The sequence below is a fragment of the Gigantopelta aegis genome, chromosome 6, assembly GCF_016097555.1.
Source record: "Gigantopelta aegis isolate Gae_Host chromosome 6, Gae_host_genome, whole genome shotgun sequence".
Lineage (NCBI taxonomy): Eukaryota > Metazoa > Mollusca > Gastropoda > Neomphalida > Peltospiridae > Gigantopelta > Gigantopelta aegis.
This window is the reverse complement of record NC_054704.1, coordinates 394,832-422,687: the sequence shown is the minus strand read 5'-3', so window position 1 is coordinate 422,687 and position 27,856 is coordinate 394,832. Positions and strand designations below refer to the sequence as shown.

The following is a 27,856-nucleotide window of genomic DNA, read 5'->3' as shown; positions in this document are numbered from 1 at the left end:
AAAGCATTTCATTATTTCAAGAAACTGTATTTTGTTTTAAGAATAAAAGAATGTATTCAGTGGAACATTATACTGTTGCCAATACATCTACATAATAAGATATGACAATAATACTATTGTAATTTTGAACTTGAAAAGTAACAACTTTGCCATTGTTTAATTATTACATATTATTTGGAAATAAAATAATTATTAAATCATAAAAATAATTAACTTAATCATGCATACAAAAATTGTTAAAATTTATAATTAACATTACCTGAAAATTGCATCAACAAAAATTATATTCTGCCCAACCTGCCCTGTCCCCTCGACATTAAAAGTACACGGAAACACATCGGTACTAATTATAGATTATACTAATTCAGATTCCCGTTGTTCGTTTCTCTTATATGGCAACCCAAGCTGTTATAATACACATAAGACGTATTGCAACTATGTGTTAGCTACAAAAACTAAATGACAATATGTAAGGCATGTAAAAAGTTGATATGATAACTTTATTCTATGTAAACCAGTAATCACTAAGGCTTTGCTTCACCCCCAAAGACTCGGATGATCGGTAACTAGGCCGTCTGACGTCACGCCGGTTCCGAGAATACAACAACAAATACGTAAAATACCTTTACATCGATATTTTTTAGTTTCCTGATAACAAATTTGACTACCATTTGGTAGACGGAGATTCTGCAGTATTGCTATAGATTGGTCGCTGACGGTTAGACGAGAGCGTTATAACTGTCCACATGTAGTTCGCTTACCGTCAGACTACTCGGGCAGGTGGCGGGATACTGCCATTTAAATTAAGCTTCGTTTCCTTCCTTCTTTTTTTTTTGCGTTGTGCAGCTTTATGAGTACTGAGCCCAGGTTTATGAAGCGATCTTAGTTCTAAGATCATCTTAAGTACATGAGTACGAACGCAAAGTTTACAAGGTTTTTCTTGCGATATTAAACCAGTCGATAAATACATTTAAAAAGTTAGTTAGTTTTATTCGCTAGCTTAAATTCACACTAGCGTCCAACGAAATGAAACGAACTATTCCGAGGGATAACGACATGTTTCGAAACAAAGTAACCGTACAATCCAAGGCTTCCGAACGTAGAAATTTGAGAATGTTCGATATATTTCGTAAAGATTCGGTTTTATTGTTGCGGAACTTTAGCAGACGTTGAGTATCAGTCTAGCCAGGCACATGTGCTTACAGACCTTAGCTGTGCAAAACAGTGGTTAAATAATCACAAAAAGGTTCATTTTAGATTACACCATATTCACCACAATTTATTTTTAAAATTAGTAATTTTTAAAAGTATTGTTTACATGTACCTTGTTGGTCTATGGACACTGGGCCCCATGAACAGGCCTATTACATTTAAAGAGCTTGTCACCAAAATTATTAACTTTAGTTTTGAAATGCGATGTTGAAATGTTATCATGACATAGTGGACTCAGTCTGCCTGGCTGACAAAATATTACATGTAAGTAATCAGGATGCCACACAAGGCTTAATGTTTGATGTTTTATTGCTGTTGTAGAATGGAGGAGCTGGATGACGATGTTCCGGTTCACCGTATGAGCAGCGTGCGATTCCGGCTGTACAGCGCCAATGACATCCGGTCGCTGAGTGTGAAGGAGATAACGAATCCTCGCACGTTCGACCAGTTGCAACACCCGACTACCGGTGGACTGCACGACGCAGCATTAGGTAAACGGAGAACACTTTGTTAAGCATCACATCGCGATTCACCACACGTTTCAGAGGAGCCTGTCGATCCCATTTCCTATTGGGCGAAGTTGCCGTACATATTATATTTAAATGGAGAGGATAAACAATGCTTAAAATGTTTATATGACTAAAATTAATTAATGTATAGACTTATTCTCATTTAGTGTACTCAATATTCGTGCGTCATGTCATTTCGTGCCATAACAGGAAATGATGATATTTAGTGTGCTCATGCGCTGCACGAGATTTGCATTTGTCAAAATAAAAGATAAATGTCATTTTATTTTGAAGAATCGATTAGGATATAAAATATGAATCGTCTGTGTTCAATATTAAAATAATATGCCATGGGTGCAACCTCAGATACCATTTTACAATATTATTATTATGACTTAATCGGCCTCGGTGGCGTCGTGGCAGGCCATCGGTCTACAGGCTGGTAGGTACTGGGTTTGGATCCCAGTCGAGGCATGGGATTTTTAATCCAGATACCGACTCCAAACCCTGAGTGAGTGCTCCGCAAGGCTCAATGGGTAGGTGTAAACCACTTGCACCGACCAGTGATCCATAACTGGTTCAACAAAGGCCATGGTTTGTGCTATCCTGCCTGTGGGAAGCGCAAATAAAAGATCCCTTGCTGCCAATCGGAAGAGTAGCCCATGTAGTGGCGACAGCGGGTTTCCTCGCAAAATCTGTGTGGTCCTTAACCATATGTCTGACGCCATATAACCGTAAATAAAATGTGTTGAGTGCGTCGTTAAATAAAACACTTTTTTTTTTTTATTATGACTTAATTCCATTAATTATATATATATTTTTTTAATTCGTTCAATATGTAAATTTTATCAAAACAATATATTTTTTAAATGCAATAATAAATGAAAACTGTTTTAATATATGTGGACCGAAACCATTTTACAATTATTGTTATGACTTAATTCCAATAATTTTTTTGTTCAGCTTGAAACAAGTATCCAGTCAACAACGTCATACACACATTAATTTATTTTAATAATATATACATTTTAAACATTATTAATACAATCTAGTTACATCATAACCAGCTTCTACACAGAAGAAAAACATGTCGGAGATCTCGCCCAATCTCGCCAAGGTGTAAACATAAACTAACACAATCATCAATGAAAAACATTTTAAAACCCCCCCACACCAACATGCACTGAATACGAATAAATCTATACATTAATTAATTTTAATAATATAAACATTCTAAACAGTGCCAATCCTTTATAAAATGTTCGGCGATTTCGCCCAGTAGGAAGTAGGATTTACGGCTATCTAGCCACGGGCGAGATCGAGGTACTTCGTTTCAGAGATCACAGTCACTATACAATTTTAAAAGATTAGTTGTAAATCAATTTTCAGTTGACTAGAAATATTGTTAATTATCAACATATTGAAAACAAAATGTTCCCTTGTAAGACAAGTTGTCAGTTCAGTTTGAATCGAGGGGTTTTAGGATAAATCATTATGTTTGTGGTAACTATCAAGTTATATATGGTCAGTAGAACAAAGTGAGAATCTGCTTTCAGTAGACCAAATTGCAGATGTTAGCATGTGTCAGACCTGTCAACCTTTAGTCAAGAGAAAGCAGGAGGTGTGTGTTGAAAAAGCAGGAGATTTTGTCAAAAAGCAAGAGATTTTTTAAATGCACACGATTTAACATCAAGTTTTTAAAAAGTATTACAATAAGTTATATGAACACTACATAATGTCATGTATACTTGTCAACGGTTGAACCTTATATCTTGGCATTAATTTTTTTTTATTTAAAAAAAAAAATATATATATACTCTTCAAAAAAAGAAACGCAAAAGGCTACAAATGGGTTATAACTCCGATTTTATGTTTCCTACCGGTTCATGCTTTGTGAATATAAGGTCATTGCATGTCCCAAACACATTCCCACGGTTACATTCGATAAAACGCAGCTACTGTACAATAAAGTTCCAAAATGTGAATATTCGCAAAAAACGCAGCCACGTGCAAACCATGTCACCACTGCACGTGCGTTGTCTGCACGTGCAACATGAACACCGACAGTATAAAAGTGCAGGGTGTTCGCTTGCCTGGCCTCTGTATCTGGCCGACAGTTGACAATCCAGGACATGCCACGTCTCAGTGAACCGCAGAGAAACAATGCCATCGGCCGACTAGACGCAGGCGAATCCAGAACGGCCGTTGCCAGGGCATTCCATGTGTCCCCAAGCACCATCTCCAGACTGTGGGACCGTTACCAGCAACATGGATCAACACGTGACCTCCCTAGATCCGGTTGACCACGGGTCACTACCCCCGGGCAGGACCGCTACATCCGGGTACGCCACCTTCGGGAATGATTGACTACTGCCACCTCCACAGCCGCAGCAATACCAGGTTTGCGCAGGATATCCGACCAGACCGTACGGAACCGCCTACGTGAGGTAGGAATTCGTGCCAGACGTCCAGTTCGAGGTGTCATCTTAACACCACAACACCGTCGACTCCGACTGCAGTGGTGCCAGATTCATCGACAATGGCCTCAACTGCGATGGAGACAGGTGTGGTTCAGTGACGAGTCCCGATTTCTGCTCCGACGTCATGATGGAAGATGTCGCGTGTATAGGCGTCGTGGTGAACGTTATGCGGCAAACTGCGTGCAGGAAGTGGACAGATTCGGCGGGGGTAGTGTCATGGTGTGGGCAGTCATCTCACACACTGGCAGAACTGACCTGGTCCACGTGCAGGGCAACCTGAATGCACAGGGCTACATTGACCAGATCCTCCGGCCACACATCGTTCCAGTTATGGCCAACGCCAACGCAGTGTTCCAACATGACAACGCCAGGCCTCACACAGCACGTCTCACAACGGCTTTCCTACAGAACAACAACATTAATGTCCTTCCTTGGCCATCGATATCCCCGGATTTGAACCCAATTGAGCATCTATGGGACGAGTTGGACCGACGCCTCCGACAGCGACAACCACAGCCCCAGACCCTGCCCGAGCTGGCAGCAGCCTTGCAGGCCGAGTGGGCCACCATCCCCCAGGACGTCATCCGTACTCTGTTGCTTCAATGGGCAGGCGGTGCCAGACAGTTGTCAACACACGTGGAGGCCACACCCGGTATTGACTCCAGATGACCTTGACCTTGGTGGTGTGTCCTATCACTTACTCACAATGGACTAGAGTGAATTGTGAACAATCCTGCAACATTTGGTAATTATCGGACTCACCATTCAATAATTAAATCAATTCTCAAAATGTTACGACAATGTGGTTTTGCGTTTCTTCTTTTGAAGAGTATATATCATTTAATACATATTTTTAAAATAACTCTTTTATCCAAAAATGTTAAGAACACTAACAAAAATTTAAACATTAATTAGTACATTTACGGTATTACACTTTCATATTATGTTGCATCATCATTATTTGTGGTTTGTGAAAAGTAGACCCAAGACAAATTTATATAAATTTATAAATTAATATTCAGTTTTTACTATATCGAGATACAGTTATGTGGTACTTATTTAAAATCATAACCATGCAATAAACATTGTATTTTCACTAATTATAAGTAAAAGCTCATTCCTGACGTGTGAAATATACCGGAATTATACCCATTTCTGTGAGTAACTTTATGTCAAATACAAGATTAATTAATTGTACGAAAATAATCCCTTGAAGTGTACTTTTGTTTCCAACATTTTACCGCACAACCATATAAATCTGGTTGATATAAGTATTGTTTATATAGCTAATTGGTCTTTTCATTGTCTTGCTTTGATGTCCGATTTCGACTAAATTGGATAGTTTTATATATGGCAACACTGAATGTCAATAAACAGCCATGGTAGCTTGAATTTTTTTTATGCTTAGAATATAACGATTTCCTAGGAAGACTTGATCAAATACTGGGAGTCTCCTGTGGAATCCGGAAGGGTTGACAGGTCTGGCATGTGTTCTTGTGTCATAGTTTCCAAATGACAGAAGCAAGTGTATATAGGCTAGTCTTATGGTTATGATGTTATGTTTTAGGTTTGTCTGAATGTAATGTAATGAACTCTATATGGATGTTTTGGTTGTGTTTGAGGTCCACTGGACTGTAACGTTGTCTGTATGTTGTGTTTCAGGTTCGTCAGAGCGTAACGATGTCTGTATGTTGTGTTTCTGGTCCGTCAGAGCATAATGATGTCAGTACATTGTGTTTCAGGTCCGTCAGAGTGTAACGGTGTCTGTATGTTGTGTTTCAGGTCCGTCAGAGCGTAACAATGTCTGTGCGTTGTGTTTCAGGTCCGACTGAGTGTAACGATGTCTCTACGTTGTGTTTCAGGTCCATCGGAGCGTAACGATGTCTGTACGACATGCGGACAGAACTCAGTGTTTTGCCCAGGACACATGGGCCACATCCAGCTGCCTCTGCCCGTGTTTAACCCTATCTACTTCAAAACGTTGTTTCAGGTTGGTCTGCATGTTGGATCACATTATTTACATTCTGTTAAACATTTGTAAATGCAATGGGGAAAATCTTATAGGCACAAGTCATAGGATACTGAAATTTGTTAAAATGAATTAATTTTAGTGAAGTATTTAGTTCTCATCATAGGTCTGTCACTCTAAATTCTTCTATTTTTTTCTTCTGTTTTCGTCACTATTTTGCAATGTTTCACAATGTTAAAGCGTAACTTTATAATAAAGTTAAAACCAGACCAAATTGAATATGACATCACATGTACAGTGTCTGTGTTTTCGGAAGTTTGGAATGTTTTGCATATTAGCTGTTTGTAAGATGCTCTACAGCACTATGTGAAAGCAAAACTAGAAATAGCACTTTTCACTTTGTTATTGGGAATACAAAGTGTTTAGTAAAATAAATTTAAACCATACAGCTGATATTTCATAATTCTATTGTAAAGTTAACGTTCAAAACTTGATTGTTTCGTGGATATCTGTTGCTACAAATGTGTGTTTATTTTTGCAGATACTCCGCGGTTGTTGTTTCAGGTGTCACCGCCTGTACGCGAAGTTGTCCGCGGGTCAGCTGTTGCCCCGGCAGATAAAGCTGCTGAACCGTGGCAACATCTCGGGGGTGTGGCTGCTCGCTGATCATGCCTGTCAGCTGTTGGCCGAAACAGCAAACACGAAGAAAGATGTGGATATCTCTCAGCAGTTGGATGACTTCCTGCACGACAACTTCTCCGGTAAGTCAGGGATTGATCCCGTTATCACTTGATACAACATCTCCGGTAAGTCAGGGATTGATCCCGTTATCACTGGATACAACGTCTCCGGTAAGTCGGGGATTGATCCCGTTATCACTGGATACAACTTCTCCGGGAAGTCAGGGATTGATCCCGTTATTACTGAATACAACTTCTCCAGTCATTCAGGGATTGATCCTGTTATCACTGGATACAACTTCTGGGTCATTCTGTGTCAAATCACACCCAAAAACTGATATTTTAAACCCACCCATCTCAGATTTTTATGAAACTTGGTATACTTGTTGATTAGGATCCCACAGCACCAAATTCAAAATTGTAGGCCAATCGGACCAGTGGTGTGGGAGATATGGCCCCCAAATTTTGAGATTTCAGAAGAGCATGGAGACTTCTTCATTCGTTTCATGCACACTCACGGACCTAAGTTATTTCACTGGCCAAACGAAGAAGACACTTGTTGGATTAGTGATGGGGACATCTTCTGTGTCATTGATACACCTTCTATTGCATCTTCTCGACGGATGTACTCTCTGAGTAAAAAGGATGATGCTAGAATTGCAAGACTATTGGGGAAGTGGGTGACCGAATGATTCTGTGTCTGCTGAACAGGTGAGAAGGCAATGAGGGAAGTAGTTTGATATCATATGATCATAGCATGTAGGCATACAATGTATTACTCGGTGTTCAAGAGAGATGGTAATTCCTAGCATCAGGAATTGGTCATTCAGGTTTACTTCAGTATAGCTAATCAGACGTTAATGGCAGAAAAGGTGTTATTTTCATGGACATGCAATTTTTCAATGTGTATTGCTGCTAAACAAAGAATATTACACCTCTGAAACTTTTATATGTTTTAGTTAACATGTGGGAGATTAAATTTCAAGAAAGGTCATCTCAAGATCACGTGATCCACAAGGTCAATTTCAAGGTCATAACAAAGGTCAAATGTACCCCAATAATTGCAGATTTGGAATCTATGTCAAATTGCCTTTCCAACAATACCAATTTTATGAAGATTGGCCCAGTAGTTCCTGAGATATGAGGGTTGAAAGGTTGGCGGCCACGCCCATTTTGGCAGAAAATCTCAAAATTTGGGGGGGGTGGGGTGGGGGCGCATATCTCCCACACCACTGGTCCGATTGGCCTAAAATTTTGAATTTGGTGCTGTGGGATCCCAATCAACAAGTATTTGACATAGAATGACCCTTCTCCAGTAAGTCAGGGATTGGTCCTGTTATCACTGGATACAACGTCTACGGTAAGTCGGGGATTGATCCCGTTATCACTGGATACAACGTCTCCGGTAAGTCGGGGATTGATCCCGTTATCACTGGATACAACGTCTCCGGTAATTCAGGGATTGGTCCTGTTATCACTGGATATAACTTCTCCGGTAAGTCGGGGATTGATCCCGTTATCACTGGATATAACTTCTCCGGTAAGTCGGGGATTGATCCCGTTATCACTGGATACAACTTCTCCGGTAAGTCGGGGATTGATCCCGTTATCACTGGATACAACTTCTCCGGTAAGTCGTGGATTGGTCCCGTTATCACTGGATACAACTTCTCTGGTAAGTCGTGGATTGATCTGTTTATCACTGGATACAACTTCTCCGGTAAGTCAGGGATTGATCCCGTTATCACTGGATACAACTTCTCCGGTAAGTTGGGGATTGATCCCGTTATCACTGGATACAACTTCTCCCGTTATCACTGGATACAACGTCTCCGGTAAGTTAGGGATTGACCCCATTATCACTGGATACAACGTCTCCGGTAAGTCAGGGATTGATCCCGTTATCACTGGATACAACGTCTCCGGTAAGTCGGGGATCAGCTTTATCCTGCTCAGGTCAAATAGCGACTGTTGCTCGGCAGAGCCTTGCAGCATTCTAACCTATGCAGGATAAAACATATCTTAATGAATGAATGAATGAATGAATGTTTAACGACACCCCAGCACGAAAAAATACATTGGCTATTGGGTGTCAAACTATGGTAATGCAAATAAATAAAGTGATGATCAACATCAATATAAAAATTCAAGTTTTAAACAAAAACTGTGTAAAGAACTGTGCAAAAACACAAATATCACAGATAGATACAGAATTTTACTCAAAACTTCAATTTTGTGCTGTATTGGGCATTCTCAAAGAAAACGTTGCACCACGGTGAGGTTACAGCATGCAACAGGGGCTGATATCTTAAAGCAGAAACCAGTTATTCCCTATTTATCCAGGCATTCTCTGAGTTCCAACAAAGACCTCTTCCCAAAACAAAGTGGCACTGAAAATTCCCAATTTCTATACTAAAAATTATATTTAATTATGTGTGTTCTAATAAATTAATTTAAATGGTGTTCTGCATCATTCAGTGACCTGAACATATATCCCAAATATGATTTACTTGTGCTAATTTTCTTAATCCACAGACATAGGAATCACGTCTCAGGTATTGTGCAGGGCATAAAATTTGGCACGAACGATTTTGTCGTTCGTCTGTCGGTTATGCAAAACCAATATCGACATGAATGACTGATCGTTCGTGCAAAAACTATAACCGCTCGTCAAAAAATGTAAACTGACGTGTTTTGGTTAATATAACTATTGTTGGAATAAAATAATAAGAGAACGGGCCTAGCATTGCAGGTGTGAGAAAAAAACAATGTATCCGTTTGAACTCGACATCGCGGTCAATTACAAAGTTGGCACTGTCATTAGAAGTGTCAATAACATTTAGTAACATAGTCGCACGTTCTCTTTGATCATTTCGCTACGTGCGGAAAACAATACGCAGTTTGGAAATTAAAGCGGTTTATGAGTATTTATTAAACATGACATCACCTTAGCCCGGCATTTAGTTGTAGAGTTGTAAAATGTCAGGACCTAATGCGAAACGGACACCGTTAGTGAAAAAAACTTTTAAAAAATGGTGGTTTTCCGACTATTTCGTAGTTAATACAAACGAGAATGGCGATGTATGTAAAGTTATAAGCAACGTATGTACGGAGCATTGAACATCGGTTTAAGATACATTGTTGATATATGAAGAGCTTAGATGCAAAACGCTCCATATCCATTTTCTCTGTTTTGAGTAAATGAGCATTTTTTCTTGAAACCTTCTAATAAAATGAAATCACAGCAAAAATGCGAATATGGATAAAGAATGATAAACTGAAATATTGAGCAAAATTTCAAAAATCAAACTTTATTAACTTTCTTATAAAATACAGTTTTAAAATTTATTTTGTTTCAAAATGCTCCATATCCATTAAACACTTTGGATAAAAGATTTCATAACTAACGACTAAAAGCAGGATTTTAAAATGTGCAATGTCTTGAATATTAACAAACATAATACTGAACAAATAATTTACCTTTTGTGACATAAAAGTATTTAAGTTTGGAGGGTTATTTTGTTATAGATGAAAAAAATATCACCCAATGCCTTCCGTTGTAATAGTAGTTTTCCCCATGTTTCTTTTGCATAATGTAGTCCCAAACAATGGATGGTTTTCAGTATGAAGTTGTTTTTATACCCTGTTTTGGGGCGGTGTGGGGCCGGAAATAAAAGTTAATTAAATTCCATATTTTAAACACTGGTCTCTCGTGTCAATCGCCTGAACTGTTAGTCACTATCATCATCGCTCTGCTCCGGTCTGCCAGCTTCAGATAGTTCCTGGTAGAAAGCCTTAACATTTGGAAGAACACCAATGCTATCTTATCAACACATCAGCTTTCTTTACTTCTGTTACACAGCTAACCATAGGAAGAACACTTGGTCTGAACTGCACCCATGTCTTCCCTTTTTTCAGTAGTCCGTGGTAGCAGAATTCTCCGTTGTATACCGAACGAAATCCAAGTTGGTCTCCATTAATTTCTAGGCATTTTGCTTGGCTTATTTTGAACCCACGTTGGACTTTAGTTAGACGTTTCACTTCATTCTTATAGTTAAATGATTGCCAGTCATCCCCATAGACATGTACTGTACCATGGCGCCTCAGTACAGCTAGATAATCCTCGGGTAACAAAATTGTGTCGATTTTCTTCAACTCTTGCCCGATCCGCCCAAAAACACGATCTGCTGGCAAGAAACTGTGGCCACGAACAGGAAAGTAGTAACTGATGTGAAGTTCTGGCTGCTTTTGTTTTCGCAGGGAAAACAACATTGACAATAAAGTAATGTTCTTGTTTTGTCCGTAACAAGAATCTGAGAATAGACAGAGTTTCTTCTTATCACAAAGTAAACCTGGCATTTTTCCATCATTAAAAAAGTGTCATAGAGCTGATGAAGTCATGTCAGAGTCCTTTCTATTTTGGTGTTCCATCCAGATATATAGAGCAATGTCGTCTTTCTGCTGAGGTTCATTTCGTCCATGATGCTTAACAACACCAAATACATACATGTAGAGTTGTCGTGAATAGTATGATTGGCCAATAGGGGACTTAGGTAATACTAAGTTCTGCATGATGTCAAAACACACGGTGACACTGTCCTCGACTAGATTGAGCAAGTCAACGGTGACACTGTCCTCGACTAGACTGAGCAAGTCAACAGTGACACTGTCCTCGACTAGACTGAGCAAGTCATAAAACATTCTAGCCGTACAACGATGTAGCATGTAGTGTATCGCATCTCTTCTCTTCTCTTCATCAGTGCTATCAGAATTTTTAAGTCTGAACTTAAACTGGACACAAGAGCTACAGATATCAGTAGCTGGATGGCCAAACCCGAGATTAAAGTCGTACTGGAATACACTGTAATACAGTGAATATGAAACTTGAATATGATTTTGTTCTTCAAAGAATATTTGCATCTTCTTAATGTTCAGGTCACTTGGTAGATATTTGTGCGTTTTGTCTCCTCGGCGAGCGTAGTGGCTAGCTCGACACATAAATGACTGTATGTGATCTCGAATGGCTGCTTTTTTTTGCTCCAGTTCCTCATTTTGTCGGTGTCCACCTCCCCTCTCCGGTCTGTGATTACCTGTGTTCAACCAGTGTCGGGCAATACGCTGAACACGATCTTTTGACACTGCTCAAATAGAGAAATACTTTATGTAGGTGTATGTTAAAATTAGCATTATTTTCAAACATGATTCACCCCCAATACACCCTACAAAACTGAGTCATAGGTAAAATGTTTGGTAACATATTTCTTTTTAAATACTAACATACATCCCGTTTCAAAAAATAAGTTTAGGTTTACTAGCCTAGTATTTATGCCATGAATGTTGGGAGGGGAGGGGTTCGAAAAAATCTCTTGGTCATACTATAACAGTGCTATCGATTAATGAAGGGAGGAATGTTTTATTTAATGGCACACAACACTTTTTAATCAGTGTTTATTTGCTGTCAGATAATGAGAGGAAAACCTGTCACTACACAATTGGCTACGCTTTTCGATTAGCAGCAAGGGGTCTTTTACATGTATATGCGCCACACCATAGACAGGATAGTACATTCCACATTCTTTGTGGCTGGAATGAAAAATAGCCCAATGGGCCCACCCATATGTCACTTTTACATTGACAAAAATCAACGGCGCGGCAAAAAAAGTGACAGTGTAAACGGGTTAACCGGGCTTTGCCCGGTTCCTTTTCCTGGTGGGCCAGGGCCGGTTGGAAGAGGTAGTACGCGTACGCCTGTACGCGAAGTTGTCCGCGGGTCAGCTGTTGCCCCGGCAGATAAAGCTGCTGAACCGTGGCAACATCTCGGGGGTGTGGCTGCTCGCTGATCATGCCTGTCAGCTGTTGGCCGAAACAGCAAACACGAAGAAAGATGTGGATATCTCTCAGCAGTTGGATGACTTCCTGCACGACAACTTCTCCGGTAAGTCAGGGATTGATCCCGTTATCACTTGATACAACATCTCCGGTAAGTCAGGGATTGATCCCGTTATCACTGGATACAACGTCTCCGGTAAGTCGGGGATTGATCCCGTTATCACTGGATACAACTTCTCCGGGAAGTCAGGGATTGATCCCGTTATTACTGAATACAACTTCTCCAGTCATTCAGGGATTGATCCTGTTATCACTGGATACAACTTCTGGGTCATTCTGTGTCAAATCACACCCAAAAACTGATATTTTAAACCCACCCATCTCAGATTTTTATGAAACTTGGTATACTTGTTGATTAGGATCCCACAGCACCAAATTCAAATTGTAGGCCAATCGGACCAGTGGTGTGGGAGATATGGCCCCCAAATTTTGAGATTTCAGAAGAGCATGGAGACTTCTTCATTCGTTTCATGCACACTCACGGACCTAAGTTATTTCACTGGCCAAACGAAGAAGACACTTGTTGGATTAGTGATGGGGACATCTTCTGTGTCATTGATACACCTTCTATTGCATCTTCTCGACGGATGTACTCTCTGAGTAAAAAGGATGATGCTAGAATTGCAAGACTATTGGGGAAGTGGGTGACCGAATGATTCTGTGTCTGCTGAACAGGTGAGAAGGCAATGAGGGAAGTAGTTTGATATCATATGATCATAGCATGTAGGCATACAATGTATTACTCGGTGTTCAAGAGAGATGGTAATTCCTAGCATCAGGAATTGGTCATTCAGGTTTACTTCAGTATAGCTAATCAGACGTTAATGGCAGAAAAGGTGTTATTTTCATGGACATGCAATTTTTCAATGTGTATTGCTGCTAAACAAAGAATATTACACCTCTGAAACTTTTATATGTTTTAGTTAACATGTGGGAGATTAAATTTCAAGAAAGGTCATCTCAAGATCACGTGATCCACAAGGTCAATTTCAAGGTCATAACAAAGGTCAAATGTACCCCAATAATTGCAGATTTGGAATCTATGTCAAATTGCCTTTCCAACAATACCAATTTTATGAAGATTGGCCCAGTAGTTCCTGAGATATGAGGGTTGAAAGGTTGGCGGCCACGCCCATTTTGGCAGAAAATCTCAAAATTTGGGGGGGGTGGGGTGGGGGCGCATATCTCCCACACCACTGGTCCGATTGGCCTAAAATTTTGAATTTGGTGCTGTGGGATCCCAATCAACAAGTATTTGACATAGAATGACCCTTCTCCAGTAAGTCAGGGATTGGTCCTGTTATCACTGGATACAACGTCTACGGTAAGTCGGGGATTGATCCCGTTATCACTGGATACAACGTCTCCGGTAAGTCGGGGATTGATCCCGTTATCACTGGATACAACGTCTCCGGTAATTCAGGGATTGGTCCTGTTATCACTGGATATAACTTCTCCGGTAAGTCGGGGATTGATCCCGTTATCACTGGATATAACTTCTCCGGTAAGTCGGGGATTGATCCCGTTATCACTGGATACAACTTCTCCGGTAAGTCGGGGATTGATCCCGTTATCACTGGATACAACTTCTCCGGTAAGTCGTGGATTGGTCCCGTTATCACTGGATACAACTTCTCTGGTAAGTCGTGGATTGATCTGTTTATCACTGGATACAACTTCTCCGGTAAGTCAGGGATTGATCCCGTTATCACTGGATACAACTTCTCCGGTAAGTTGGGGATTGATCCCGTTATCACTGGATACAACTTCTCCCGTTATCACTGGATACAACGTCTCCGGTAAGTTAGGGATTGACCCCATTATCACTGGATACAACGTCTCCGGTAAGTCAGGGATTGATCCCGTTATCACTGGATACAACGTCTCCGGTAAGTCGGGGATCAGCTTTATCCTGCTCAGGTCAAATAGCGACTGTTGCTCGGCAGAGCCTTGCAGCATTCTAACCTATGCAGGATAAAACATATCTTAATGAATGAATGAATGAATGAATGTTTAACGACACCCCAGCACGAAAAAATACATTGGCTATTGGGTGTCAAACTATGGTAATGCAAATAAATAAAGTGATGATCAACATCAATATAAAAATTCAAGTTTTAAACAAAAACTGTGTAATGAACTGTGCAAAAACACAAATATCACAGATAGATACAGAATTTTACTCAAAACTTCAATTTTGTGCTGTATTGGGCATTCTCAAAGAAAACGTTGCACCACGGTGAGGTTACAGCATGCAACAGGGGCTGATATCTTAAAGCAGAAACCAGTTATTCCCTATTTATCCAGGCATTCTCTGAGTTCCAACAAAGACCTCTTCCCAAAACAAAGTGGCACTGAAAATTCCCAATTTCTATACTAAAAATTATATTTAATTATGTGTGTTCTAATAAATTAATTTAAATGGTGTTCTGCATCATTCAGTGACCTGAACATATATCCCAAATATGATTTACTTGTGCTAATTTTCTTAATCCCAGACATAGGAATCACGTCTCAGGTATTGTGCAGGGCATAAAATTTGGCACGAACGATTTTGTCGTTCGTCTGTCGGTTATGCAAAACCAATATCGACATGAATGACTGATCGTTCGTGCAAAAACTATAACCGCTCGTCAAAAAATGTAAACTGACGTGTTTTGGTTAATATAACTATTGTTGGAATAAAATAATAAGAGAACGGGCCTAGCATTGCAGGTGTGAGAAAAAAACAATGTATCCGTTTGAACTCGACATCGCGGTCAATTACAAAGTTGGCACTGTCATTAGAAGTGTCAATAACATTTAGTAACATAGTCGCACGTTCTCTTTGATCATTTCGCTACGTGCGGAAAACAATACGCAGTTTGGAAATTAAAGCGGTTTATGAGTATTTATTAAACATGACATCACCTTAGCCCGGCATTTAGTTGTAGAGTTGTAAAATGTCAGGACCTAATGCGAAAAAACGCAAAACGGACACCGTTAGTGAAAAAAACTTTTAAAAAATGGTGGTTTTCCGACTATTTCGTAGTTAATACAAACGAGAATGGCGATGTATGTAAAGTTATAAGCAACGTATGTACGGAGCATTGAACATCGGTTTAAGATACATTGTTGATATATGAAGAGCTTAGATGCAAAACGCTCCATATCCATTTTCTCTGTTTTGAGTAAATGAGCATTTTTTCTTGAAACCTTCTAATAAAATGAAATCACAGCAAAAATGCGAATATGGATAAAGAATGATAAACTGAAATATTGAGCAAAATTTCAAAAATCAAACTTTATTAACTTTCTTATAAAATACAGTTTTAAAATTTATTTTGTTTCAAAATGCTCCATATCCATTAAACACTTTGGATAAAAGATTTCATAACTAACGACTAAAAGCAGGATTTTAAAATGTGCAATGTCTTGAATATTAACAAACATAATACTGAACAAATAATTTACCTTTTGTGACATAAAAGTATTTAAGTTTGGAGGGTTATTTTGTTATAGATGAAAAAATATCACCCAATGCCTTCCGTTGTAATAGTAGTTTTCCCCATGTTTCTTTTGCATAATGTAGTCCCAAACAATGGATGGTTTTCAGTATGAAGTTGTTTTTATACCCTGTTTTGGGGCGGTGTGGGGCCGGAAATAAAAGTTAATTAAATTCCATATTTTAAACACTGGTCTCTCGTGTCAATCGCCTGAACTGTTAGTCACTATCATCATCGCTCTGCTCCGGTCTGCCAGCTTCAGATAGTTCCTGGTAGAAAGCCTTAACATTTGGAAGAACACCAGTGCTATCTTATCAACACATCAGCTTTCTTTACTTCTGTTACACAGCTAACCATAGGAAGAACACTTGGTCTGAACTGCACCCATGTCTTCCCTTTTTTCAGTAGTCCGTGGTAGCAGAATTCTCCGTTGTATACCGAACGAAATCCAAGTTGGTCTCCATTAATTTCTAGGCATTTTGCTTGGCTTATTTTGAACCCACGTTGGACTTTAGTTAGACGTTTCACTTCATTCTTATAGTTAAATGATTGCCAGTCATCCCCATAGACATGTACTGTACCATGGCGCCTCAGTACAGCTAGATAAACCTCGGGTAACAAAATTGTGTCGATTTTCTTCAACTCTTGCCCGATCCGCCAAAAACACGATCTGCTGGCAAGAAACTGTGGCCACGAACAGGAAAGTAGTAACTGATGTGAAGTTCTGGCTGCTTTTGTTTTCGCAGGGAAAACAACATTGACAATAAAGTAATGTTCTTGTTTTGTCCGTAACAAGAATCTGAGAATAGACAGAGTTTCTTCTTATCACAAAGTAAACCTGGCATTTTTCCATCATTAAAAAAGTGTCATAGAGCTGATGAAGTCATGTCAGAGTCCTTTCTATTTTGGTGTTCCATCCAGATATATAGAGCAATGTCGTCTTTCTGCTGAGGTTCATTTCGTCCATGATGCTTAACAACACCAAATACATACATGTAGAGTTGTCGTGAATAGTATGATTGGCCAATAGGGGACTTAGGTAATACTAAGTTCTGCATGATGTCAAAACACACGGTGACACTGTCCTCGACTAGATTGAGCAAGTCAACGGTGACACTGTCCTCGACTAGACTGAGCAAGTCAACAGTGACACTGTCCTCGACTAGACTGAGCAAGTCATAAAACATTCTAGCCGTACAACGATGTAGCATGTAGTGTATCGCATCTCTTCTCTTCTCTTCATCAGTGCTATCAGAATTTTTAAGTCTGAACTTAAACTGGACACAAGAGCTACAGATATCAGTAGCTGGATGGCCAAACCCGAGATTAAAGTCGTACTGGAATACACTGTAATACAGTGAATATGAAACTTGAATATGATTTTGTTCTTCAAAGAATATTTGCATCTTCTTAATGTTCAGGTCACTTGGTAGATATTTGTGCGTTTTGTCTCCTCGGCGAGCGTAGTGGCTAGCTCGACACATAAATGACTGTATGTGATCTCGAATGGCTGCTTTTTTTTGCTCCAGTTCCTCATTTTGTCGGTGTCCACCTCCCCTCTCCGGTCTGTGATTACCTGTGTTCAACCAGTGTCGGGCAATACGCTGAACACGATCTTTTGACACTGCTCAAATAGAGAAATACTTTATGTAGGTGTATGTTAAAATTAGCATTATTTTCAAACATGATTCACCCCCAATACACCCTACAAAACTGAGTCATAGGTAAAATGTTTGGTAACATATTTCTTTTTAAATACTAACATACATCCCGTTTCAAAAAATAAGTTTAGGTTTACTAGCCTAGTATTTATGCCATGAATGTTGGGAGGGGAGGGGTTCGAAAAAATCTCTTGGTCATACTATAACAGTGCTATCGATTAATGAAGGGAGGAATGTTTTATTTAATGGCACACAACACTTTTTAATCAGTGTTTATTTGCTGTCAGATAATGAGAGGAAAACCTGTCACTACACAATTGGCTACGCTTTTCGATTAGCAGCAAGGGGTCTTTTACATGTATATGCGCCACACCATAGACAGGATAGTACATTCCACATTCTTTGTGGCTGGAATGAAAAATAGCCCAATGGGCCCACCCATATGTCACTTTTACATTGACAAAAATCAACGGCGCGGCAAAAAAAGTGACAGTGTAAACGGGTTAACCGGGCTTTGCCCGGTTCCTTTTCCTGGTGGGCCAGGGCCGGTTGGAAGAGGTAGGTTCAACCCGAGTCGAGCACAGTTCGGCATGAAAAACGTGTAATGTAAACGCGAACCGGGCCAGGCCTGGTTACTTGAGGTGTGCATGCTTGCAATATGATCCTGGTAAAATATTAAGTGCAATGACTTCAAAACTGCAATTTGATGTCATGATTGGAACCTATAATTCTTGTGTAATGCTACAGAAGCTGCGCTATTGACATGGCAGTAGTGTAAATATGTTTGAGAATTGTACTACCTTTACGGCAAGACAGCTTTAATTAACGCATCAATGAAATGAATTGTTTGCATAGTGTTTTGCCCACGATATAATGGCATTTTACGAAAATTACAGCGGTGTGTCTACTTTTCGTGCCCCTAAGACTAAGCATGCATGCAACAATTTCTTCTCAAAATTACAAAATAAATAAAGATTTACTAACCTCAAACAGTGGCCATTTATCTTTTATTTACACACCCCAGAAAGAAAACACAAAGTTGCATTTAATATTGAAATAGTTTTTCAACAAAACAATAAAGCACTTTTAGGGGAGGTCACCCTGATCCCCAGTCGCTCGGATCTGCCTCTGTGGGTACAACAGTCGATCTTTAATAAACACAAAAACTTACCCAAGACAGAACAAAATGTTTTTCTGCAAACTTGCACCTTTGCGTTTTCAGTAAGTAGGTTGAACTTGGTTGATACATTACGTGGACATTTTCTGTCATTGTTCAGCACACGAAGTCGTTTAGGTTTGCTTATGTCCAGATAACTCAACAGTACTGCATCTTGTGTCACTTTATCCTGAGAAGAATAAAACTGTGTTGCAGTAGGCAATGTCATCTGAGGTGAGTTTACCTGCCATGCATACATTTACTACAGTACCATGTGTGCACGTAATCAATGGCATTTTGCCGTCGCCACTGTGAAGCATTTTCTTCTTTTTTTTCACGCTTGTGGTTCTCAGGATTTCTTATACGCTTCCTTCCAACTGACGATAATACAACTGGCTCGGTGATTTCATCAAAGTCGTTCATTTTACTCTCGGTATCAAATAAAACCTACAAAAAATCCCGCGCGTTAATCTTCATTACCTGGGCACAGCCATTTTGGATAAATGGTGTTCTCTGATTGGCGGATGGAATATGGAGCGTTCTGTCTAAAAACTGGACTGGCGCATGGAGCGATTTGGAAAAAAATTAGTTTTTCATGAAGTCATTGGATGGGTTAAGGAGCATTTTGACCAATTTCCGGAATAAGGTCTTGATTTTAATACCAACTAGCTACCAAGACTGCATGTTAACTCAGTTTGCACCAAAATGGCATATGGAGTGTTTTGCATCTAAGCTCTTCATATATATAATATAATATATATATATATATATATATATATATTTTTTAAGGTATGTAATAAATACAGAACCTCACATACGTTATTTTCGCTTCCTATTTATTGCACATGTTTATGGTAAATATTCTTGCGTACAATAAACTCGTGCAATAAATAGGAAGTAAAAAAAAACATGAAGTTGTACTTTTTGACACCTGTGTGGTTACGTTGAAATATATGCATTAATTCTGAAACGTGTATTAATGAAAACAAGTACAACCCTTGCTAAATCAATTTATTAAAATATGACATACACAGCGAAGAAAATAGTACGTTTAATAAGGGACTTAAAAATAACGAAGTGGAAATTAGAACTTGATGAAACACTGAGTTGCAGCATCGATTGGATCGATCGAGGATTCGCAGAACTCGTTTTTTTTCGTTCAGACCCGGAAGCTCAAAGCTTCCGGGAAATCCCCGTTTCGTTCAGACTATTGTTTGGCGCCAACAAGTACTCCCCTGTAACAGAACCGATAGGGTAGTGTGCTGAAATGTAAATGGCAGATTTCAAGTTAGTCCAGCATACCAAATAATAATTTAGTATTTATGATAAGAATTTGGAGAAAAGCTACGAAAATCGCCCATCTTAGATTCTCATTTGATTACTGTTGCCGGTTAACCTTTTCATTTGTATCTGAACCACTGGAGAAAATCGTTCGTGCGAACACTAAAACCACACGAACGACATCGTTTGTCTGAATTTTATGCCCTGATGTGTGAATTCTCACTTGTCGGGTAATGTGTGAATTCTGACTTCTCAAGTAATGTGTGAATTCTCACTTCTCAGGTAATGTGTGAATTCTGACTTCTCAGGTAATGCGTGAATTCTCACTTCTCAGGTAATGTGTGAATTCTCACTTGTTGGGTAATATGTGAATTCTCACTTCTCAGGTAATGTGTGAATTCTCACTTGTTGGGTAATGTGTGAATTCTCATTTCTCAGGTAATGTGTGAATTCTCACTTCTCAGCTAATGCGTGAATTCTCACTTCTCAGGTAATGTGTGAATTCTCACTTGTTGGGTAATGTGTGATTTCTCAGGTAATGTGTGAATTCTCACTTCTCAGGTAATGCGTGAATTCTCACTTGTTGGGTAATATGTGAATTCTCACTTGTCGGGTAATGTGTGAATTCTCACTTGTCGGGTAATGTGTGAATTCTCACTTGTCGGGTAATGTGTGAATTCTCACTTGTCGGGTAATGTGTGAATTCTCACTTGTCGGGTAATGTGTGAATTCTCACTTGTCGGGTAATGTGTGAATTCTCACTTCTCGGGTAATGTGTGAATTCTCACTTGTCGGGTAATGTGTGAATTCTCACTTCTCAGGTAATGTGTGAATTCTCACTTGTCGGGTAATTGAGAATTATCACTTCTTAGGCAATGTGTGAATACTCAGTTCTCAGGTAATGTGTGAATTCTCACGTCTCAGACAATGTGTGAATTGTCACTTGTCGGGTAATGTGTGAATTGTCACTTGTCGGGTAATGTGTGAATTGTCACTTGTCGGGTAATGTGTGAATTCTCACTTGCCGGTAATGTGTGAATTCTCACTTCTCAGGTAATGTGTGAATTCTCACTTGTCGGGTAATTGAGAATTATCACTTCTTAGGTAATGTGTGAATTCTCACTTCTAAGGTAATGTGTGAATTTCACGTCTCAGACAATGTGTGAATTGTCACTTGTCGGGTAATGTGTGAATTCTCACTTGTCAGGTAATGTGTGAATTCTCACTTGTTGGGTAATGTGTGAATTCTCAATGGATTCTGAGATGTCAGATAATATGCGTGTTGTGACTTTTAACATGATATACAAATTCTCATTTGTCATGTAAATTTTAAAATATGAATTCTCGGTTTCAGCAGGTATGGGAATGAATTCAAAGTTTTAGATGCTAGCATGTGGTAAGTTTTGTGTAATACTGGAATTTGCTGTTAGAAATGTGTTTTAAAGTTAGGTCTTTGTGACAGGTATATGAGGGATAAATTCTCTAATATGACGAGTCTGAAGAATGTTCACCCAAATTGAATTAACATACATATTGTATATTGTAGCCGGTGTGCTGTAGACTTGATAGCCCAGAAAGCATGTTTCCTTTGAAGATGTTTTAGTATCAAATTGTAAATCTGTCTTTTTATTATTCTTTAAATATATGATGTCAGTGCACACATCACATTTTATCATCTTTAAAATTTAAATAACTTTTTGAGTTAATGTGAACACCATATAATGTTCTTTATTTGTTGTCATTAAAGCAAACAATATTATAGTTTCTCTTAATATGGTCAGAAAATACTGATACATTTTATTTATTTATTTCTGAACCATTGAGCTGCTGTAATGTTTGACCCATTGTGTGGTGTCAGTGCTGGACAACATGCCAGCAGCAGATGATGACATGTGGGTTTAGTGGCACTGTCGATGGTATTACAAGCTAACTCTTGATAGGTGTTTAGCTGTCATTCACCAGGTTACCAAACACAAATTAAATCTTTCATTTAGCAACTTTATTTAATAATTCACTGATAACTAATTAAAACATTAACTGATAACTAATTAAAACATTAACTGATAACTAATTAAAACATTAACTGCCTTCTGTAGATGGAGATGTTTTGACTGTTTGGCTGTTTAAATTTGCTGACCAGATTTGTCAACTTGTTAATAATTAATCCATTGATGGTTAAACATTTGTTTTGTTTAATGACACAACTAGAGCACATTGATTAATCATTGGCTTTAGGACATCAAACATTTGGTAATTCTGACACATTAGAGGAAACCCGCTACATTTTTCCATTAGTAGCAAGGGATCTTTTATAATCACTTTTCCACAGACTGGAAAACACATAACGCAGCCTTTGACCAGTTGTGGTGCACTGATATGAACGAGAAAAACCCCAATCAGTTGAATGGATCCACCGAGGTGGTATGTTTTGAAGCTAAAGCACCTCAGGAGAGCTGTCAACTGAGAGCTGTAAAAATAACAAAATGGTTGACATCCAATAGCTGATGGTCTAGTGGTGTCGTCAAACAGACTTTACCTTTGTTTCGTTTTGCTGCAGATACCGACCTCACCGAGAAGGATCCCGTGAAGAACATCGAAGCCGCTCGCAGACTAATCATTGAGGACTTCGTCAAGATGCATTTCGGACCGAAAACCAAGTGTCCACACTGCCAGTGCCGAATAAGCATCCTCAAACAGGAGTACAATGCCAGACTCCTTCTGTTTGGTTCCTCACAGTCTGTAGAACAGATCTTCCAGGAATCACAGAAGAAACTGGAGCAGAAGTAAGAATTCTTATCGCATGTGTCCATGCTGTAAAATACTTAATATGTTGTGGCATCCATTTGTATAAACAAAACTGATATTCTTTATAGAATTTATTGTTCTCACATTCATCATTAAGGTGAAAAATAAGTAGATATTCACTGCTCCTTTCTTCCCCAGGAAGAGGACGATGTCAGTGAAACCGGAAGTAGATGAAGAGGAGGGCGATGTTGAGATTATTGAGATGGAACAAGACTCTGGTTCTCATGGCGACCAGTCATCTGGCAAGACGAAGCTTGGGATACCAGATCTAGCAGTAACCATGGTAACGCCGGTAGATGCGAGGGAACACATGCGAAAGCTGTGGAAGAAGGAATCCGCCGTGTTGAAGATGTTATTCCAGTGTCTGTCGAGCACTCGCAACATTGACCACCCCACAGACATCTTCTTCCATGATATTATTCCGGTTGCTCCACCCAGGTTTAGACCAGTAGGTGTACTTGATATTATTCTGGTTGCTCCACCCAGGTTTAGACCAATAGGTATACTTGATATTATTTCAATTCCTCCACCCAGGTTTAGACCAGTAGGTGTATATATTATTCCGGTTGCTCCACCAAGGTTTAGACCAGTAGGTGTACATGATATTCCGGTTGCTCCTGGGTTTAGACCAGTAGGTGTACTTGATATTATTCTGGTTGCTCCACCTGGGTTTAGACCAGTAGCTGTACATGATATTATTCCGGTTGCTCCACCCAGGTTTAGACCAGTAGGTGTACTTGATATTATTCTGGTTGCTCCACCCAGGTTTAGACCAATAGGTATACTTGATATTATTTCAATTCCTCCACCCAGGTTTAGACCAGTAGGTGTATATATTATTCCGGTTGCTCCACCAAGGTTTAGACCAGTAGGTGTACATGATATTCCGGTTGCTCCTGGGTTTAGACCAGTAGGTGTACTTGATATTATTCTGGTTGCTCCACCTGGGTTTAGACCAGTAGCTGTACTTGATATTATTCCGGTTGCTCCACCCAGGTTTAGACCAGTAGGTGTACTTGATATTATTCTAGTTCCTCCACCCAGGTTTAGACCAGTAGGTGTACTTGATATTATTCAGGTTGCTCCACCCAGGTTTAGACCAGTAGGTGTACTTGATATTATTCCGGTTGCTCCACCCAGGTTTAGACCAGTAGGTGTACTTGATATTATTCTAGTTCCTCCACCCAGGTTTAGACCAGTAGCTGTACTTGATATTATTCAGGTTGCTCCACCCAGGTTTAGACCAGTAGCTGTACATGATATTATTCCGGTTCCTCCGCCCGGGTTTAGACCAGTAGGTGTATATATTATTCAGGTTCCTCCACCCAGGTTTAGACCAGTAGGTGTACTTGATATTATTCCGGTTGCTCCACCCGGGTTTAGACCAGTAGGTGTACTTGATATTATTCCGGTTGCTCCACCCGGGTTTAGACCAGTAGGTGTACTTGATATTATTCCGGTTGCTCCACCCGGGTTTAGACCAGTAGGTGTACTTGATATTATTCAGGTTGCTCCACCCGGGTTTAGACCAGTAGGTGTACTTGATATTATTCAGGTTCCTCCGCCCGGGTTTAGACCAGTAGGTGTATATATTATTCAGGTTCCTCCACCCAGGTTTAGACCAGTAGGTGTACTTGATATTATTCCGGTTGCTCCACCCGGGTTTAGACCAGTAGGTGTACTTGATATTATTCAGGTTGCTCCACCCGGGTTTAGACCAGTAGGTGTACTTGATATTATTCAGGTTGCTCCACCCGGGTTTAGACCAGTAGGTGTACTTGATATTATTCAGGTTGCTCCACCCGGGTTTAGACCAGTAGGTGTACTTGATATTATTCAGGTTGCTCCACCCGGGTTTAGACCAGTAGGTGTACTTGATATTATTCAGGTTGCTCCACCCGGGTTTAGACCAGTAGGTGTACTTGATATTATTCAGGTTGCTCCACCCGGGTTTAGACCAGTAGGTGTACTTGATATTATTCAGGTTGCTCCACCCGGGTTTAGACCAGTAGGTGTACTTGATATTATTCAGGTTGCTCCACCCGGGTTTAGACCAGTAGGTGTACATGATATTATTCAGGTTGCTCCACCTGGGTTTAGACCAGTAGGTGTACTTGATATTATTCAGGTTGCTCCACCTGGGTTTAGACCAGTAGGTGTACTTGATATTATTCTAGTTCCTCCACCCGGGTTTAGACCAGTAGGTGTACATGATATTATTCAGGTTGCTCCACCTGGGTTTAGACCAGTAGGTGTACTTGATATTATTCCGGTTCCTCCGCCCAGGTTTAGACCAGTAGGTGTACATGATATTAGTCTTATTCAACTTACTGTACTAGCACAACAACAATGCTATACAACCTGAGTCATCTCCTCCACTGCAGAATTGTCTTCCCTTGCCGGATGTATATCCATATTTGCGCATGGGCAGACCATCGTTCTCAATTCTGCAGTCCTCCATTGTGGATGTTCTGTTAATGAGCTCTGAATTGTCTCACGTGAAATGTTTCATTAAAATGTTTTTTGTTTATTTATTTTACTTAGCCCTTACCAAGACATACGTTGTTTTGGGGATAATTGGGGTTATAAATTATTTCCGAATGTCTGACATGGCCTCATCGGGCTCAACCACGAGGTTGACCGTGTGTGCCGAAGCTGTGGCACGTGGCTTCCCCGGTTCGACTCGCACTTGTTGTGTCGGTCCTGTAGGGCCTGTTCATTTGACCAACAGTGCGAGGTTTGCGCGACATGGCCTTCGTCCATTTGGACGAAATTTCATCGCCAGGTCCAGGAGGCGGACAGGAAGAGGGATGTACGTAAAGGAAAGGGAGAGAAGAGTGAGGAGGCAACCTCGGGGGTTGTCCTCCAATCGGAGGTGCCACCGGCTTCCGTGAAGTCCGGGGGCACTGTTCGTGCGAGGAAGGGTGGTAGGCGTAAGAACGCCTCCTCTTCACACCGCCATTCACTAAAGTTCTCTGTTTCGGCTGAAGCAGAGAATCGGTTACCTGTCTGGGAGGCTGCTCCGACAGAGGCACCTGTATCTCTACGACGGCGGAGGTGGTGTCAACATGGGTTGTGCGCAAGGAGGCTGTGGTGGCTTCTGCCGCCGCGGTTCCCCTTTTTTCCCATCCTGTGGATGGAAGCCGACTGGAGCGGCTCCAGTTTGGTGAGTCGAGTGGCTCGAGGGCTAGCGCCGTGTCGGCCTCGGCCAGTTCGTTATTTTTTTTACGAAATCCGACGTTCCGCCCGTTGCAGGGTGAAGCCGTGGGGATGCTGTCAGGGGAGGCGGATCCTCACGTTGCACACTGGGTGCAGGACTCGTTGAGTCCTCCCTATGTGTATGTTTACCCGGAGGGGCCGGCTCCAGAGGTTCCGCCATCGGCTACGCCGGGTGTGCAGGAGACGGCGGCTTTTTTAGGCGCTGCTTTGCCTACCTCATCGGACCGAGGTAGAGGTTCACGGTGGTACCCTTCGCAGAGGTGGCAGGAGCCTTTGGTTCCTGTAGATTCTCAGGGTCTGCCCGGAGGTTTTCAAGAAAGTTTGTTTGAAAACTTTCTCTTGTGGCTCCGCGCTACGCCGCAGGTGGGACTTGTGTCTCAGCCTTAGACTTCAGCCATGTCGGCTGTTCTGCCGCCGCCTGGTTTTCCAGCGCGGTCGGTGCCTGTTTCCACCCATGATCGTTTTGGCGATGCGGGGGTGATGCATGGACGGAGGTTTGTTCCCGTCCCTTCCCTTCAGGGTCAGCCGCGGTCTTCGGTGCCGCCGGTTTTGAGCGAGGTCTCTTCCGAGGAAGATTTGCCTTCCGGTTCCGGTTTGGAGTCGGAAGATGTTTAGGATGATCCGGATTGCCGAGCGGCGGGAGTTGATGCCTCTGTCCCGCCTGCAGAAGATTTCGATTATGCAACGGTAACGAAGTCCGAGGTGGCTGTTCCCACTATTCAGGGCGTTTCTTTTGGAAATCGATCGCTGGTGGTGAAGGCTTCGCGGCCAGAGCTTGGTATTCCGCTTGCCCAGGAGGCACACGAATCCTTACTGGAGATTGATACTTTGATCGCTGGCACCGATCGTATCATGGGAGCGGTGGTGGAAGAGTTTCCGGCGGCTTTAGCCATCGGGGAAACTCTTACCCGGTACGAAGCTGGTGGCCCCCACTTCGTACCAAACGTTGGGCACATCTTTTCTGAACCATGCTGCGGTTGTTTCTGCTCGGGTTAAGACTGATTGTCGTCCGGCGTCTTTCGTACGTGTCGCCATCGGAGACCTAGAGATGATGGAGAAGTTATCGAAACTTCTCTTTCAGGTGAACAACCATCTAGGTACCTTCCTTTTTGGGTTGGATAAGGCTGTGGAGAGTCTTCCCCTGATGGCTCGAGGTTGTTTGGCGAAGGCGTCGCATCACATTGCCCAGATGTCTGGGCGTTTGTCTCCCACAATCTCTTGTTGCGACGCGATCATTACTTGTCTGGGCTACGGGCTACCGGTGTTGTGAAGACGTATTTTCGCAGCCGGTCAGTGAGGGAGACCTTACTGTTTGGGTCGGACTTCGGCCTTGTCATGGATAAGGAGTCTGTCAAGTTCGTTACCCTGCCCCAGCCTGGTAACACTCGGAAGCGCTGCTCTGGTGCTGCTGCGTTTCGCCCGCCTTTCTCCAAGAAATCAGCTTTTTTTTAGGGGGTTCAGAATCCTAAGGTTTCTGCTCCTACTTGGCAATCTGGGACAGCTCCACCCC

At 40.9% G+C, this 27,856-nt stretch overlaps 1 protein-coding gene across 1 annotated transcript in view; it reads left to right on the top strand.

Annotated features, from left to right (window-relative positions):
• The first annotated feature begins 1,174 nt into the window (after positions 1-1,174).
• Positions 1,175-27,856, top strand: part of LOC121376369 — a 114,939-nt gene continuing 88,257 nt past the window's right edge. The window contains exons 1-10 of the mRNA XM_041504216.1: positions 1,175-1,246; positions 1,534-1,703; positions 6,064-6,191; positions 6,712-6,931; positions 7,328-7,526; positions 8,167-8,685; positions 11,611-11,713; positions 12,569-12,785; positions 22,880-23,105; positions 23,266-23,575. Coding sequence (XP_041360150.1) covers positions 1,535-1,703; positions 6,064-6,191; positions 6,712-6,931; positions 7,328-7,526; positions 8,167-8,685; positions 11,611-11,713; positions 12,569-12,785; positions 22,880-23,105; positions 23,266-23,575 — 2,091 coding nt within the window. The 5' untranslated portion in view covers positions 1,175-1,246; position 1,534. The remainder of the gene's footprint in view (positions 1,247-1,533; positions 1,704-6,063; positions 6,192-6,711; positions 6,932-7,327; positions 7,527-8,166; positions 8,686-11,610; positions 11,714-12,568; positions 12,786-22,879; positions 23,106-23,265; positions 23,576-27,856) is intronic.